This window comes from Pseudopipra pipra, chromosome Z (genome assembly GCF_036250125.1).
Source record: "Pseudopipra pipra isolate bDixPip1 chromosome Z, bDixPip1.hap1, whole genome shotgun sequence".
Classification (NCBI taxonomy): Eukaryota; Metazoa; Chordata; class Aves; order Passeriformes; family Pipridae; genus Pseudopipra; species Pseudopipra pipra.
The window spans coordinates 9,279,098-9,298,067 of record NC_087581.1 but is presented as its reverse complement, the minus strand read 5'-3'; the positions used below and the strand labels follow the sequence as shown (position 1 = coordinate 9,298,067).

At 42.2% G+C, this 18,970-nt stretch overlaps 1 protein-coding gene across 2 annotated transcripts in view; it reads right to left on the bottom strand.

Annotated features, from left to right (window-relative positions):
• LOC135407051 (uncharacterized) overlaps window positions 1-14,426 on the bottom strand; it is a 76,294-nt gene extending 61,868 nt beyond the window's left edge. For both annotated transcript variants that reach the window (XM_064641752.1, XM_064641753.1), the window contains exon 1: window positions 14,050-14,426. In XM_064641752.1, coding sequence (XP_064497822.1) covers window positions 14,050-14,071 — 22 coding nt within the window. In that variant the 5' untranslated portion in view covers window positions 14,072-14,426. The remainder of the gene's footprint in view (window positions 1-14,049) is intronic.
• Window positions 14,427-18,970: the final 4,544 nt, after the last annotated feature.

Below are 18,970 nucleotides of genomic sequence, written 5' to 3'. Positions count from 1 at the left end.
ATATTATGTTGTTTAAATATTTCCTGGTCTGGCTTCACAAACCAGAGGAAAGACTAATATGTAAGAGACAGAAATAAGCTTGACTGCAAGAATTAGGAAAGAGTAAAAGAACTGATCAGGATATGAGCTATGGTGTAACTGCATGAGATTCCCAGGCAGGAACGGGACATTTAAGAGAACGCTGCTGGCAAATCAATTCTTTGGCAGTCTGGCTTTACTTTTAGCATTCACGAACTGCTCAGACAACACTGGTTCTTGGAGGACACCATCAAATTGTAGAAATAGGACAGTAAGATGAGAGAGCTGTGCCTCACAAACAACTAGCATTCACCTGCCAATACTTTTGTTTTGACACAGCATGTACACAAAGAACCGAACCACGAGCAGGTCTTACTAATGACAAGGATTGTGCCCAAGACTGTTCTTCCAAAAGCCATGTTGTTTTCTTGCATTTGGGCCTTAACAAAAAATAAAGCGAAATTCCATCAGGCTAGATGCAATAAGAATCAAAATCATTAACTAAAATAAACAGCCCGAGGTAACAATTGAGTATGAGCATGTTCCCTCGCTTGAAGGGGTTTTTTTTATTTTTTTGTTATTAACATTTGTAACTAAGCAAGATGCTACCTCAAAATTTTACCTTAATATACAAATTGTCTATAGCAAGTAGTTGTAAGAACAGTAATTTACATCACAATGAAGTTAGTTCTGTGAGGATAGTAAGACTGGAAGGGCCCTTTGGGACCACCAACTGTAATGCTGGTTTTCCCAACACCTTTACCACTTAAACCATTAAAAACCATTCCCACCTTCCAGCCTACACTTTAATTAATGGCACACTTATACCTTCTATATCTAATGTCAACACAATCCTCCACCTCAATGTTTTTCTTCACCCCATGTTTAATTTCCTGGTGTTTTTTATGGACACAAGTGACAGATCCCATCAGCTTCTGTTTATCAGCACCACGGCGCAGAGTCACAAGGACTCCCCAGCACATCTCCTTTCACCAAGATTCACATTTTTCAGCAATGCTTGTCATTTGCCTGTAAGTGTACAGCTCTCCTACATAACATCAACTCATTTTCATTATCACTCTCCTCAGGAGTCACTGAGTCCTTCAGGAGTCACTGAGTCCTTCATGCATTATACTTATCTGCTTCCAAATTTACTATGCCATTAGGACTTGTCTTAAAAACAGCTTTGACACACACATTGCTATTTTTTCCTTGCCATGACACAAGTGAGAGACATCTATCTGCTTCTCCCACTAGTCTTTGCCACATTCCTAGCTTCTGCTACAGCCAGCTCCTTATAAACTTTTTATATATTTTGCCAATTCCAATTTTCTTTAAAAAAAAAAAGTCTGTTACAGGATATGTGAGATACTACAGAAGTTTGAATAGATGCATGCTTTCATCTAGAAACGAGACTATCCCAGCACAACCTTCCTCTCACGAACGCACGCCACATTTTATACCCAGTGACCTTCCACACTGCCTTCATCTGTCTGTAAAATTTTTATCATTCTCTCTTAAAAGTGTATTTTAAACCTTGCATATTGTCACAGTCCTGCCCGCTTTAGAAGTCAAGATCCATACTTACCCACGTCTATCACTCCTCTCCTTATCTTCCTGCCAATCCACAGAAACCACCTTTCTTGCCCTCCAGTTAGGTGATGCCACTTGTGGTTTTAGGTGACTGCTTGCTTACAAACTTCTGCTAACAGAGCACAGATTTCAAGTCTTGCATATTCAAGCACTCTGGGATACAGAGTACCAGACTCAAATTCAGAGTACTAGAAGTTTTGCTCCCACCCCATATATCTGTGCATCATTTTCAATTTCAACCTCATAAGAAACAATTCCTGCAGTCCAGGGACCATACCCAGCTCATCCTTACTCAACTCCCTCTCCCTACACACAGAAGTTTCATTCCTTCCTCTCTGGAAGCTGGCTGTTTCTCCTTTTCCTATGGCCAAAGCACATTCTGTTATCTGTTTTACTACCCTTTGCAAGATGTCACCTTGTCTGCTGAGGTGGAAGCCCCTGCCTTAGCCCTGGACTTCCTGATCCTCAATATACACCTTCCTTTAGAAACTGATTTTTTGCCCACACCTCTCACAGGTTCTGTGTTTGCTCACCATATCCTGATGCAATGATCAGATGAATCATCAGCTCTGGGGTCATTTCCTAGGTGGAGCCTTTTCTGTTATTTGAGATGCTAATATTTACCCCTGTAGCTTCACTGAATTGCATGCCCTCCTCCGTATCCAAGCTCCTTGCTTCAACAAAAGGCTTCTTCAGTTTCTCTGGAAGCCTGACAGTTGCTAACCTACATGTTTATCTGTTTACCTTAACCTAGTTTCAGTTGTGATCACTCAAACCAAGTTCAATTCTATGTCCAGCTTCCCTGAAGCATCTTCTGTGCCTCTCAAAGTCACGTCTACAGTTCACTCCATCAATTTTATGACTTCAGTCACTGTCTGATGGTGAAACTACCAGATAACACAGCTCTCTACACCTAGCCATCACCAACAGCATCCACTCTCTGGTGTGGGGAGTCAATCTTTCACAGTGACAATACCCAGAAATGGTTCTCTCTAACCATGCTACGAGATTTTTACCCATATTTAAACCCTGGACTACGTGCAGTAGATCTCTTGTGCTATCACGGGAAAATCTCTTATCAGCTCCTCCCAAAGCAATTTCGGCCCAGCTGGTTCTCTTTTATCCACACTAATGCTGCTTTACAATTCCGCATCACCAAAACCCAGTGGAATTTTCCCAGTCACCTCTATTCCTCTCTTTCCACAGCAGGACATCCCCTCCAAAATTCCTGTTCCACTCATAACCCCCAATCCTCGTGGCTCCAGCTAATCTTATGGGGGTTAGTTCTGAGTCCTTCACTAACAGCCCCCTTCCCACCACTTCAGTCAAAGCTCCCCACTTTGCTTTACAACACTAATGTCTTTGCATCCCTTTGGAAACAAACTCAACACTACTAATTTAGATGTTTGACATTGTTTGCTTTCTGTAACTGTAGCACATGTCATTTCAAGATCATGTAATCCCTACTTCGTCTCCAACACCAGCTCCAGCTCCATTCTTTGAGAAAAAAAAATTCTACAGTGCAGGCCCCCAGCAAGTGTGCACAGGGTTAACTCATATATATTCAAACTTCTGTCACGTGCTGCTCTCCTCCAATAAATCCTGAACTAATTTCTACATCTTTGACTAAAGTATCAGATCTACACAGAATGGTAACTTCAAGCTCAAGTTTATAACAGAAGTAAAAGTTCTGTAGGTCGAGCTCTGTCAAATGTCACTCCTCCCACCTAGCAAAAGTGCAGCAATATACTGATTTAACACTGCAATCCAACAGGTCATGGCATGTCTTGATCTCTTTTTAACTGTTGAAAAATATGGAAACACTTCTCAATATAGTCAGACTAGTCATAATACAACATCCACAGGCCTCTACTCAAGTAACAGATGTTACCAAACTCCATTTTTTTCCACTCCTTAAGAACTGGATGGGCTAGGAGTACAACTTTCATAACAACTTCTCCAACCTAAGGAAAGGCACAACAACTTCTGCTGTTCTAATGCTGAAGCTAGGAAACCACTTCAGTATAAAACACAAAAATCTGTCACATATGATGATAATCAACATAAAGCTGTGGAGAACTGTAGAAAACCCTTCATCAATTTTAGCTCAGAATCTGATCTTTTTTATAAGACTCTAGGTTGTTATATTAAAAAATACTATGTCCTACAGAGGGTCATATTAGGTGATTACAACAATCTATTCTGGCCTTATAACTATGGAGTTTATAAGCAGTTAATCTCCTCAAAAAATCTCCTATTGAAATGGAGCATATACAGACTCCACTTACTTAATTTGAGAGGTCAAAATCTAATAAAATTCTGCACACACAGCAAACTATACCAGGTAGGAAAGACTGAAACAAAGCTACTGTCTCACGTCCATTTTTCCCTCCCCAATAATCCATATCCATTTTGCACGCTAAATTCAAGTTGCACACTACAAGTTTAGGTTCAGATCAGGAGTTCAAGTTTGGGGGATGTCTGAACCAGAAAATAATGAGAAATTTGCTTAAAAATGAGACTTTATTAATCTAGGAAATGGCATTATGATTTTGGTAGGGTTAGAAATCCCAAATCCAAAACCAGAGGCAATCTCAGCTTTCTAGTAATTTACGGCCCCTCTGGCTCTCAAAGAGGAGCCACAAGAAGGGTTCCTTCCACAGAGGCCAAATGACCTTCTAAAGAACATCACCTGCTTGCCTTAAGTCTTATGATGAAGAATAACTCACGAAATTTGGAAGGTGAACAGAAAAGGAATGACAATTTTCTACAATGCCTGTAATAGTTTAGTCAACAGTCAAATTTCTTCCTCATTCAAAGTTGATAAACTACCTTGGCATCATGTCAACTAATGTACAGTATTCCTGGCCCTATAGGAAGCAACAGTTACTAAAGATTTCCAGAATAAGGGTTTGTAGCTGTCCAGTGTATAATTGCAGCCCTAACACTCCACAGGGACTTCTGTTTGCAAAGGACTGTGGTTGTTGTGCAGGATAACTAAATGTGAATCAGAGCAGGTATTGAAAATCTCAAGTCCCTGGATGTTTTCTGAAAACCTGTTCTGAAGTTCATACAAGTCCTTAGGAAAGCAAAATGTCTCTAAAGGGTTTCTCTTTAGAAATTTAGGTATCTACATATTCATACATATATATTTATTCACTGAAATCTGGTATGTTTGCTAAGCATAAATTTTCAGTTTACAACATAGCTTAAGTGAAATTTCTTCATGCCTAGTCTTTCCATCACTACCTGACTTACGGAACTGTTTTGAAATATCCTTAAGACGTACTTTAGAGCAACTAAAAAAAAAAAATAAAGAAACCCCAAACTCAAAGAACTCCATTTGCACAACAGTCTTAGAAAAATTTGATGAAGGATTTGATGAAAAAAAGGGTTACAGTAAGTAACTTTCTTATGATACCCAGGATGCTGACTATCAGTACAGAGCAGAATAAAGCACACAGCTCCCCAGGCCTCCATCAGGTATCCAGTGGCACAAAAAAATCAGATAGATCTTTGACAACTCCAAAAATTCTGGCAAGCCAAGACAGATGGCATGGAGAAAGTTCCATGAATGTTTCAAAGCACAAGGCAGCTTTGTCAGCACACCAGCTCCAAACCAGTGCCTGAGTCTGGGGCTTTGCTCTCTGTGCACAGCACCAGTGCTCACCTCACTGCCCAGACCTTGGACAACAGCCCTACATCACCCTAGAGAAAAGGTTCCAGGTGATGCAGTCCCTCCATAGTCATAGTGCCCTATTAAATGCCTGCATCTCTGGCACAGGAACTGCACCACAGGGCTACCATAACAGCTTAAAAAAGTGAAGGGTTTAATGGGCCACCATCCTTAGCTCCAGACGTAAACTCTTTCCCTCAGCAGATGCCAACAAAGACAGCAGCAGGTTGGTTATAGGTTGGAGACTTCATCTGAACAGAGTGGTGACCCAAAAAGTCCTTTAGCATATTCTTTCGTTTATGATGTTTCTTACACTGAGTGCCTGAGCAGAGAAAATAAACACTGAGTGTGCCAATACTCAGAAGTGTAATTCTGCAGTTATTTTATACCTGATAATTAGGTCTCCATGGTGGAAATGCTGGAGTCTGTTTAGCAGAGAATTTAGTTGTAAAGAAATAAGAGAGTTAAGTCACAAGAGCTTTAAGTAATAAGGTTAAAACCAGTATTCCTTAAAGGGACACTGTCAAGGCTTAAAGCCAAACTTCTTTTAAAACATGCCAACAGTTTTAGGCTAGAGATTATCTTGAACAAGACACCTTCTCTTATCCCTCATCAGACAAGACATCCCAGTCCAATTCACTTTCCATTTATACAGGCTGTTCAACTGCAAGGAAGAGTAACAGGAGTCTGAGATCAGCACAAGGCTGTCCAAAAACCTTCTTTATGTTTCTAAATGCTCCAACTCCCCAGACACAGGCAGTCCAAAAGGGAACAAAGTAAAATGTTTTAATCCCTTTATCACAATTTCTATCCCATGCACCCTGCCCACCAATGTTAAGACTTTTACAAGACTTTTACACCTGCAAACAAAGCAGGTGACATTTATTCATACCTAACAGTGCCTCAATTTAATTTTCTCTCAGCACAGGATTTCCATGAACTGAAGGACTCTGAGCATACGCTTACAGGTTGAATGCAGGTATCCAACTCCCTTACAGTTCTGCCCAAATCCCACCTCAGCTCATCTGCCAAAAGGATGAACATATACTTGAGCAGTATGCCAGAGGGTATAAACTGAGTCACAACTGGCAGCACTCCCTTTCATTTTTAAGATGCCCTCGCCTAGCAGTCAGAGAGAGGGAGTACCTGCCAGTACTGTGCTCCCATTCCTTGCCACTTTCCACAGTAGCAGGACATGAATCGATGCCATTAACATGGTGCTTATGAAGTTCAACCAACATCAGTCAAAAGAATTCCTCGGCTGAGGACTTCTAACCTGATCGAACTTGATCCCCTGGCCACAGCTGGTCTCTTGCACTTCATGCTACACAAGAAGGGAAAAGCCAATAACATCTGTAGGTACTGAGTGTGTTACTGGTTATTTTGAAGTGCAGTTACTCAATTATTCAAAAGTTCATAATGGGGAAAATAACCTAAAAGAACAGTAAGAAATCTATTTTGAAAGCCTGGTGAAAGAATTGGGTATCTCAGCTTTTTACAATGTATGATGTAAATCCCACTTGCATCTTGTCATAAAACTATCAGCCAGAGGTTTCTCAGTTTAACTTTTTTTTAAATCTGGATTAAACTTGAAGCTTTCTTCACAGCTGAACTACACATATAGATGGACATAGTTTATTCCATAATGTATTTAACTGAAATCTGTGAACTCACCACAGAAGACAGTATTACTCATAGAAAGACAGTTAAACAGAAAAATGCTGGAAAGTTCATTAACGTAACTATCAATATTTCTTCAGTCTTTCAAAACTTGTAAGTAGTGTTCCAGCTCAAAAACTGCTGAACAGCAGAACACCTATTTTGGATCTCCACTACGATTTCCTTCTACAAAACAATTAGTTAGAAGTTACCTGTGGTAGCTGTGATCAAATAAAATACAACATGGGCTGTCCAAAGACAATCTCTATACAATAAACAAGGGACATTTCAGAGGGGGTTAACTTCATGAAATTGAGAGTAGTTATTACAAAATAGACTGAGAAGAATAAATTCAAACCAAAACTGTCATAATCAGATGCAGGAATCATTTATGAGGATTTTTCCAGGGGGCCAAAAAGCCACTACTCCTCAATCTGAATTCCATTCCACTCCAAAGAGCTATAATGCCATGGTAAAATACACAAGAAATAAACAGTATCAACACAGGTTGTGTGGCTCAAGAGGTAGGAAGTTAAACGCAAGGAAAAGCATGAGAGTTAGATATATCAAAAAAATCTTAATTATTTTAAGGGAAAAAACACCAGCAAGGGTATTTCCTTCCATTCCATCAGTTGACTTCACGGCTAATGGTGAAAAAGCATTAGGCATCCAACAAACGTTTGCCCCATTCTCAGGAAAAAGCAAGCACCTGTGAGATCAGGCACTTTCCAGCCCATCACTGAGTGAAGATGATGTTAAATATCCAATATGCAAGTAATAAAAATCAGAAGGTCTAGAAAACTGCCACTCACATGTCAGTGAAGCAGTCTGCAGCCCAGTGACTTCGGCTTTAAATGCACCTGAAGAGATTAGAAAAGAGGCTCCAAGAGGAGCAAAGCACAACACCCAAGGTGACACTCAAGAGTACACTTGTAGGAGCTCGGGTACCTACATAGACCACTGAGCACTCCAGAGAAATGTCTGAAATGTCTAAGGAGTAAAAGTTCTGAATAAAAATTATGCCCACTATTCAGAACCAGTTTGGACAGACTTATCTAAGCTGTACACGCATGGAATTTTCTGAGATATATGACTTATTAATGTAGCGTAAAATGACATAGCATGGCAGGAATCCAGTGAAACAGTAATGGTCAGGCACTTGAGAGACTGGTCATGGTCAGTGGGGTTTCCCGCTCCGAGTGCCTGCCATGTTTCGCTCCTGCTCAATTGGGGATTTGCCATTTACACAAAACCAAGCAGGACATACAAGCCAGTCAAAAGGCAAATAATGAAAGCATCATTATGCACAGCAGCCTAATCAGGTACAAAGAGAGCCGAAGAAAAAAATAAAAAGCATCTAAAATCCTGCTAAACGCAAAGAGATCTGATCCAAACACCCAGGATACACCTATAGAATAGGAATCCATATCACAGAAAGCATCTGCCAAATTTTACAGGTCACAGCATACAAGCAAAACATTATTTCAGCACAGCCCTTGGCAAAGATGGCTAAAGCATGCTCAGATAAGCACAAGCTGACAATACAAGTAAAGCACATTTTAGTTCTCCATTTAACAGCGACAAGATCAACACATCAATATTAAATGCAACATTCATCACTACAGAAACTTTATAAGCATGGTCAGAAAATAAAGACTACAAAGAAAAGCAAATTCAAATGCTAAAGAGAAATCTTTCAGACTACAGACTCCAGAAATCTTTCTATCTAACAAGAAGCAAGAACAGCAAGGTGCTTTCACACACTTCCACCTCAAGGAAATGCCAGGGACTAACTTGTAAGCTTTAATTTACAAAACAGGCAGAGTAAGGGAAGACCCTACAGACTTACACAGCAGTTCTCTATCTGTTTGCAAGACCACACAGTGAATTACCAGAACAAAAAAGCAACAGAGTTATTAGGCACAACATTTCAATTTAAGTTCTCTTGGAAGAGCACTGGGAACAGCTTTCAGCAAGTGATTCACATGTTTTTCAGAACATGGAATAAAATTTGATCACGAGGCATCAAAAAAAAATATGCAGGAAAAAATTTTAAAGGAAATTTCTAAGGGGATGACTTGCCATTAGACATAGGCATTTCACATGCCTTCAAGTCACATATTTGAAATTAGGTCCTGTATCTAAAGCAGCAGTGTAATTTGCACATTGCGTAAACTGCAACTAGCTCTCAGACTGCTACAGTTTAAAATCAGGATCTTTCGGCATTTGGATTAAATCACTTTACTGTGTATTTAAACAGTATGGCAGTAACAACTTAGTATACTAAGTTTGGCCTGGCAGATCCCAAACTCAAGGAGCCAACTCACAGGACACCACGGGATCAAGAAGGAAGACGACACTGTTCAAATTCAGGAAGCACCTCTGTACATTTCCTTCATCCCACTGAGAAATACAGGGAGGTTTCAAGTAGCTCATAGTCCCTAAATACCTAAAAAGTAGACTCCACACCTGTTTGTTGGAACTTTTGCAGTAACAGTGCCCAAAGCGGAAGGATAGAGGGTTTGAAACAGGAAATTGAATGATCTCCTGTGAATCAAAAGCCAAATGTGGTTTGTAGGTTTTAAACATTACTATTATTTAACAACAGAAAAAGCTTGAAATATTAAAAGTTCTCTCCAACTAAGCCAACAATTATAGCTTTATAAACCTCAAACTTAACTGTCAACACAAAAATGCTCATTTAGTAGAAAATGCTTCTATCTTACCCCTATTATCCAAATTTCTAATCCACTTCATTTAGTTCCAACACTACATACACTGGCAGCTTCCTCACTAAGTACTGCTAGAGAAATAGAGTTCATAATACTTACACAGCAAATTCTAAATGAAAAATTATGGTGTTTTAATGCCCTAGCTTTATAATGTGTACTTCTGCTACCACTTTTAATGTCCAATTATGTTCTTTGCCATTTTGATCTATAAAAAGATGGGAAGGGGGTTTTTTTCAATGCTACAACTATTTCAGAATACTGTCACAACACAGCAATGCAATCACCTGATTGCTGAGTACTATTTATGAGTGCACAATGTAGGGAGCTCCAGCCAGAGAGACCTTCACCCTTGAGAGAGAAAGGTGGAGGCACTGCATTCAGTCTTACAGAGAACACCAAAGTAAGTTGTGGCTATTGCATCAGGGTGAGGAAAAATCCTGTAAACAAAAAGTCCTGACACTTGACTACTGGGCTTCTAGATACAGATGTTTCTAAGTACTCCACAGGATAGACATGTTTTAATTTCTATTATCATTAACATCCATTTCCCTTTTCCTTCTTTGCTTCTTTCAGTTGGATGTCAACAGAGTACAGTTTGGTGCACAGGTACTGGAAGTCACATTTTGCTGGCAATACAGGGAGACACAGTTAAGTTCTCTGAACAGTATTGCAACACTCCAGCTGTTCTGACAAAAATGTCACCAGATAACAAGCTCTTCTAACTATTCAGAGCAGCCAAAAGATACACAGTAGGCAAAACAATAACCTCCCCAACCTCCAGACAGTGTCATTTCACACAGCAGTCAACAACTCAAAATTCTAGAGTCCAAGGCCAGAAGAGTTCACCTACATCAGTCTCCCACGTACCTCTGGCAGCCAAGTCTCACACTGATACTGCAGATCAGTCCCCAAGATAAAAGGACATTACAGAAAAGCACTATGCCCTCACAGGACTAAGCTAGGTTCTGTGCACAGGGATGAGGGAAGAACCCCACCACCAGTATCCTTGGCAATATAATTATCAGGCGGATAAGGTACGTCAAGCAGTTGGGAATACAAAAACAGTGAAGACACAGCATAAGCTGCTTTAAAGCAGAGGGGAGAAAAACCATAAGAGAACCATCAGTGTCTTGAGACAGCAAGAGCCGGGGACAAAGCAAGATGTAATAGAAGTGAGCAAGTGAAAGGGCCTGACGTGTGAGGACAATGACGCAAATAGAGCCCGTGACCGGCTGATCCAGCCCCAGCAGGGTCTTCCTTTGCTATGACCCTTGCAAGCTGTGCTGAGACAGCACTTATTTCTACCTCCAAGTCAGAAGACAGGAAAGATCACAAGAAGAAATTTAATTTAGCTGACATGTGAGGTAAGATCAAGAGTCCCAAGAGAAGATCAGGGAAGCTGACAATGGAAGACTGATGTGGAAAACTAGACTGCTTCCCTGGGACTGGTTTTATTTAATATGTGCTGTTTTCGCAAATACAACACTAAATGCAAACTAATAAAGCAAACTATGCCAAGAGGAGATTATCAGACATAATCCAGACACAGCTGCTCTAAACAGGAGTGTATGCAATCTCTTTTGCACTTAAGCAGTGGAATCAAAATACAAAGAAGTCTCCTAAAAGCCTCAATCATGTAATATTCAGGACTTCTTTTCTCCTTCACTTCACTTACACTCTCTGTGTATTTTACTGATTCAAATGAATCCCTTAATTTGCTCCTACAACAGCCCATTACCACTGGCTCACTACACAGGTCCTCTGAACACCAGCAGGCTCACAATTCCTCCGGCCTCAGATTTTCAGCCAGGTACTTCCTACTTCTGTGGTAGATATAGCTCAATGATTCTGGAAAAAAAACAAACCAAAACACAACAAAACAAAACACCGAAGGAACAAAGAGAAAACCGACCACATAACAAAACAGTAGCAAGTAAAACAAATTAAAAAATCAAAACAAATAAACCAAAGCTAAACAAAAAACACACACACACAAAAAAAAAAAACAACAAACTGTTCCCCAGAAAGAAGAGGTAAAAGAAATGTAGCGCTAAACACGAGATCAAGAAGCCATGTGTGCTAGCTGCTCTCTCAGGAACAAAGGCAGCACTCAGACATGTTTGGTGAGCACTGTTTTAGATTAGCCATTCATTAAAATACTATTAATGTGCGTAATTCAAGGGGGGTGGAAAATAAATCAATAAATTAAAACACTATCTTTCTGGCTGCCGGGCTTCTTATGACGCTGACACTTAGGGCTTTTTCCACATTTCCCTTTATCTGTTAAACTGCAATCCAGATGCTATTAACAGTGTCCCAACTGCCTACATTTATTGCATGGGTTTTTTTGTTCTCCTTCTGTTTGAATCTCAGGTCTACACCATCCAACACCACATTACTATGCAGTCTTATATGTGTACCATTTTTAATGGAAAAAAAATCAGCTTTTTCAACTTTCTTAATAACAGCTCACTGGTGTCTCAACAAGATTAGTTCACTTCAGTGAAAAGGCAAAAAAAATGAAGAAAATGCCACTTTTTGGGTTTGTTTTTTTTTTAAGAAGTGCCAGTTAATAGAGCCTTTTCCATGCCCCAGAAGGTATTTTTTATCTTAGCTCCCAGTATCTGCTTTGTTTTTCAGGGTGCTCTACCTCAACATACTTCCATTTCATGTTTGATGGTTCCTACTTGTGAGATCTCATCAGCTCAGCCTTTCAGTCATGGCTCTTTCAGAAAACACGTTTCTTGAAGTTTAGTAAAGTGACTACATTCTGCATGCTTATGATAAAGTTGCTCATTATCATCTATGTAAATTAATGCCGATGTTGTCTACTGTGTTCACACAGCAGATGGAAATGAAAGATACCATTTTCACAGTAATTCTCCATTACAGTGACCAGCTTCTTCTTCAGCTATTTATACACAACCAAAGAATAAATCTAACACAACACCACATCATTCCAGGCTGCCAAAATGTTTTTGTCCTGAAAACTCTGGAGACCAAGAATAAACACCCTGAAAAGGGAAGATACTTTCAACAACTCAATCATCCAGCTCATGTTCTACCACTACTCTTAGTGAATGGTGTACGAATACATTTTTAACACAATCAGCTCCAAGTGGAAGCTCAAAACCACATTTCCTTAAAAGACACTTCGAAAACCTTTTGACCACAAACCATCAAAAAGAAAAAAGAACACCTGTAACATATAAGCATTCTTTGGCCACTAAGAATCGGCTTCAATGAAGAGATTTTGGCAAAGCCTTCAAAATGGACTAGACAAGTCTGTGTTTCACAGTTTACACAGAAGTGCATGAAAAGCATTTTAAAGATAAACTTCACACTTGTGTACCTCTCCTAAGTCCTTAAACACAATGTATGTTTAATAAGAGGGCTAAAACTTTATTCAGTAACACTCTCCAAGAACAGCGCTCTCCCCAAAACAACACATCTCAAGATGCTCAGCTGGCATCTTATTAACACCATCACTGACACACGGATTTTGATTCAAAAAGGTGACAAGCATCTGGATAAAGGAGCTGCTATCAAATCAACACGTGTGTGTGGAAGAAGAGCTGAACTATCAGCAGCACACCAGTGCCAGTTTTTTTATCATACCTGGCAAAGGAGCTGAGAACATTAAAACTACACTTTTAAGCCGCAGGGCACGGCTGGCGCTCGAGGACGCCCTGTGACCACGACTTTCAGTGCAGGGAGACACATCCCAGTAGCGTGAGCCCTGTGGCAGATGGTTTTCCCCGGGGATTTTTTTATTATTTATTTATTTTCTGGCACAAGGGGAGCAAGAGACGGAAAAACGGAGATGGCGAGCAAGCCGCTATCACTGTAACCCACTGTGCAGAGAAAGTGCCCGTAACCTGTTCAGCCAGGGGACGAGGTTTGGTGGCAGGATGAAAAGGACGTAAGGGATGCGCCTGAAGTAACAATGCACGGTACAAGGCGAGTATACGGAGTGACAGCAGCCCTGCTTCCTGACAGCGCGGTTCCCTGGGCGGCAGCGACTCAACTCGTGTCCGAGCCAACTCCCAAAGTCAAACCCGGCTCCTCCTGGCTCCTCCTGGCTCCTCCCGGCTCCCGGGGCTCCGGCTCCCGCCGCCCGGGATCGCCGCTCCCGGACACCGCACCTGCCCCCCGGCCGTGCGGGCACCTCCCGCCCCGCGGGAGCGCAGGTGGCGGCTGCGGGCCGAGGCCGCCCCGCGGCTCCGCCGGGAGGCACCGGCACGCCCCGTCCCCGGCTCTCGGGAGGCACAAATCCACTTCACCCAGGACAAAGCCAAACCCTGCCCAGGCGTGACACCCCCCACGCCCCCATCCCATCCCATCCCACCCCGCTGCCGCCGCCCCGCTCACCTCGCACGCACAGCAGCGACATGGCGGCCCCGGCAGCCGCCCCCGGGCTCTCCTCATGCCGCCCGCGGACACCGGGCGGCGGCGGCGCCTGAGCCGGGGCGGGGCCGTCCCGCCGGGGCAGGGCCGAGTGACGAGAGGCGCGTCAGGGGCAGTTCGCGCCCGAGGGACGGGGAGCTGGGGGGGCCGCGCTTGGCTGAGGGGGTTGGGTGCTTTGTGGTTTGGTTGGGGGGTTTTTTTCCGGCTTTTGTCGCTTTTGTTTCGCTCCCGCAAAAGGCGGGAGAGCTCGCTGGAGGAGCGGCGTCCTGGCTGTGTCTTTTCGCGGGAGTTGCTGCCAGCGTTTACCTGTCCCGTCCTCGCACAGGTTGTGGTTTGCTACCATAACATCCCGATTTGGAAGGCACCCACAAGGATCGTCGAGTCCTGCCCCAGCACGGGACACCCCAACAATCACACCATGTGCCTGAGAGTGTAGTCAAAATGCTTCTTGAGCCCTGTCCGCCTTAGTGCTGTGATCACTTTCCTGGGGAGCCTGTTCCAGTGCCCAGCAATCCTCTTGGTGAAGGACCTTTTCCTAATATCCAACTTAAACCTCGCTTGATAACATGCCATTCCCTTGGGTCCTGTGGCTGGTCACCAGAGAAAAGAGATAAACATCTGTCCCTCCATATACCCTCACAAAGAAGTTGTAAACTGCAATGAGGTCTCCTCTCAGTCTCCTCCAGCATGAATAAGCCAAGTGTCCTCAGCTGCTCTTTTATGGCTCTAGACCCTTCACCATCTCAACTGATGATGAAGAAGCTTGACAGATTCGCAGCAACAGCCACCTATATCCCCCTGGTACAGAAAAAGCCATAAGCAAAACACTTCGGGAAAAGCAGGACAAGCGGGTGTGATTACTGTGCCCTAAGTCCTCCTACAGTACCCTGCCAGCTTCAAAGGGCAACCACCTCTGAGGGTTTTCAGAACCTGATGCGTTTGTGCGTTTGGTAACCCCTAATCCACCTTTCTGCTTGTCTAGTCTGTCTCAGACCCCTGAAAATTCCTTGCACCCTCATCTTCTCATACAGCGACTCACAGGTTGGCTGTCTGTTGCAGAAACAACCTCCTGAGATGGTTTCCCTTGAGCCTGGTTCTAGTCTGGTTTCCCTGATTGTCTCTAATGCTTTCAGTCCTGCTTCATCCCAAATTATAAATAACCATAACACTGCAGAATGTGCTTTGAGTTCCAAACAGAGGATCCAAGGTGAAACAAATAGTTTCCGAAATTGAAACTCAGCAGCAAAATATCATATGATGTGATTGGTATTCCATTAGCATTTAGAACAACTCAAAAGTCTACATAGAGAGTGGAAGACAAGACTCTTAGCTGCATGTTTCAAGGACACAACAAACATTCCCAAAACTCAGACCTAGCCAGGTGAGATTTAATTTCTACCCTGTCCAGCACAGCATGTTTTACTATCTTTGTGTTTGCTACCCAGAAGTGCCTCAGTGAAGGGAATGTGTCAAAAATATACGTAAAGCTTTCCCGAGATACTAAGAGGAAACACTTGTAAGGATAAACCATGATGTGCCTGCAAAAAAACAAGCAGACTGTGTGCTAAAGGTGTTACCAAAGGCAGACTCAAGGGACTGCGAACACTTCCACTTAGCAGTGTGAATGGGGACTGTCAGTACAGGGAGCTGCAACTGCCAGCACTGAGGCAAGCAGGAAACGAATCTTCTCTTCTTGCCCCTGAAGTGGCTTCAGTGCTGCTGAAATGCTGCTAGACTCCTGAGAAGCTGTGCTTTGCTTCTTTACACGTTCATCAAGTGCAACAGTGGCAGACTGTAAGGGTTCCAGCACACCAGCCTCTGCATTTTGGCTGTACATCATCAAAGCCTGCCCTACCTGTCAGCTGGACACAACACTGACTTTCCAGTTAGCTTGAAGAGAAGTTAGCGTTCTGATCTAAAAAGTCCATTATTATTTATCTCACATGTGCCTTAGGGTAGGATGCCAGATCCCTGGCCTTTTCAGATCTCTATCACTCCTCTGCATTCATCAGAGCCTGGGAGCTTTTTGTCACCAAAAGGTGTGTTTGAGGGTCCTGAGCTGTCCTGATCCCTTTCCTTTCCTGTCTTCTTTGAAGCCTTCTTGCAAATGAAAACTCCTAAACTTTGCATGAGATAATCTCTGCCATAAACACACATTCCCATCATGACTGCTTTCCTCCCTTTGCTGGGCCCCACTGCTCTGCCTGTCCTAATTTAAAAATTAAAGCCTGGGAGGCCATAATTGTTACATACTGCATCATGCAGCACCTGGTACAGCCAGTCCCTGTCTTACCCACAGCTTGCAAATGCTACCAGAATACAGAAATTATCTCATCAAGGGCAGATGATGTCATATGAATTTTTAAAATCATACTAATATGTTATTAGCAAGCGTGGCAATCAAGTATGCGCCTTGTAGCTAGGATGAGATATGTAACCACCAGCAGTAACAGTGAAGGCTGGGATTATCACAGATGTTATTATTTCCCTGCAGTTCTGAGGTCTAATTCGACGCAAGTGTTTTACCAGACTTTATATAATCAAAATAAATCATTTGTACTTGCGTATCTGTCTATCCCTCCTCTTCTTTTGACCTCAGATAGGCTGGAAGAAGGATCATGCCACTACTGCAAAACTTTTGCAAGGCAGAATTACCTTCTTCTAAATTATGCTTGCTCTTTGAAATCAACTTCCTTATGTTTTCCCAGCTGAAGTGACTCCCCAATGCAACTTTCTCTGTTATTGTTTCTAGTTCTTCCTCTGGACATTGTTGTCACAAATGCAAAAATAGTTTAGTGATAAAAATGCTGCAGTAGAAAGAGGAAAGAAAAACCCTGCACTGTCCTCATGCTCTTAAACATGAATTATCTTTCTAGGTTTATTCCTATAAATCCACAAAAGGGAATGCCAGGTTTACAAATACTTAACTATAAGCAAAGCCCTGGTCTGTTGTAGCAGACCAGATATAAATTCTGCAGCTGACATGTGCTCTCGTAGCTCAGGCAGCAGTGTATTTTTTTTTTTAATGGAGAATTCTACTAGATTAAAGAGGAAAAATACAGTGCAGCGAGCACACTACAGCAACCTTCATACACACTGAAACTATATGTTTTTCTGAGCAACAAATGAGGTACTCTGTAAACTCAGAAAGGAGGCATTACTGCCAACTCTAAAGTAATACCTGATTTTTCTCTTGCTGCAGAGCAGGAGTTAATTTTTTCTGGTTACTCAGACCCCAGCCATTGGTCTCGGTTCACCTGCTGTTGAATAGGAAAGTAATAAATGGGTGATACTACACTTACTGCAGCTTGCCAGCTGTTTTATACCTGCCTATTTGCTGTACTTTCCCTGTTCAGAGTGCAATACTGTACCTATATTTGCAGTCTAAGTAAACTGTGTTTGCGTCTTCTCTTCTTGTTCTTCTGCATTTTTTGAGCTTTGTATTTGTTGCTGGAGAATGGCTCAAGCTGAAACTTAGTGTGTAGCAAACCCATGTGGGCTTTATTTTAAATGAAAGGGTTTAGGTCTGTTAAACCATTTTTTTCTGTTATGCAACTGAAAAAAAAATCATCTCAGACCTGTTTTTTGGGGATAAGCTCTGAAGATAAGGAGAAAAAGCTTTTAATTTACCCTATGACATTTGGCAGGAATTCAGTGCTGAATATAGACTAAGCAGTTGATTGATATTCTGATATTGGAAAGCAGCCCTCATATTTATTTGACTGTAAAATAACAAGCTACCGAAATGGCTTTCACCGGTATTTCTGATCTGTTTCTTTATTAATAAAATGTAACATTTGCATAACCACTAGGGGATCATAGGATCTCTTTCACAATACTGTGTGGTGTCTTACCCATGTGCAGGAGACATTTCAATATCATCCTGAAATGCACCTTCCCCTGAAGTGGATCGCAGCCAATAATCAGCGCACAAGGTAAAGACCACCACATACATGTACTGAAACATGCAGGGAAGCAGCCTGCAGTCTCTCAGTTATATATGAACCAGAATATTTGGATTTAACACTCAAAAATACCCAAAAAAATTTTAAAGGTCCCAGAACAGATAGGACCTCTGCACGTGCCGGGCAGCGAGAGGAACAGGGCAGCAACCTCCACCAAACAAGCAGCCAAACTTTGGGCTGCAGTTTAGGGCCTCCTCTTTCCAGTGTCCCAGCCTTGGTTTTCATAAAGATTGGTGGCATCTGGAGGTGACAGTGGTCTGGCAATTAGAGGCATTAACCAATGGTTTAAGTGCTTCTTGGATCAGTGTCTCTCCAACTATCCTGCTCAACTGGCTACCGTGCCACTGAATTCCCTGTACTGAGCCTTTCCTTTTGGCATGCTCAGGAACTCTCTGCAGCCATTTAGCTTTCCTCCACAAGTAGCATAAGCACTTGGGTAGGGTTTAGTCTTTGTGCCTTAATTCGCCACCCACAAAATGGAGGTGGTGATATTTCTTTAAGGAAGGAGGTATTAAAGATAAAGGGTGTCCTGATTATAAATACATTAGCGGTGATGACATGCGTGGACACTGTCCCCTCCATTTAAAACAGCACAAAGAGATCTGCCAGCTTTTAGATTACGAGGCATATTCAAAAGACTGGAGGGGCAAGAAGCATCCTTTCATCTCAAGGAGAAAACCCTCTACATAAGAGAGCAGCTTCCATGGGAACTGATCTTTCAATTAGAACTGCTCATGCTGGAGTCGATAGAACTGAACCAATTTCTCATACAATTATCGCAAGCATCCCAAATATGACATTTCTTATTCATATTGGGGCAGTTTGTCCTTGAGTGACACAGTAGGATTATACTGCAGGCTACACCCAGGGCTACACACATGCAGTGTGGGATCTTTATCCAAGCAGTGAGCAGCAAAGCC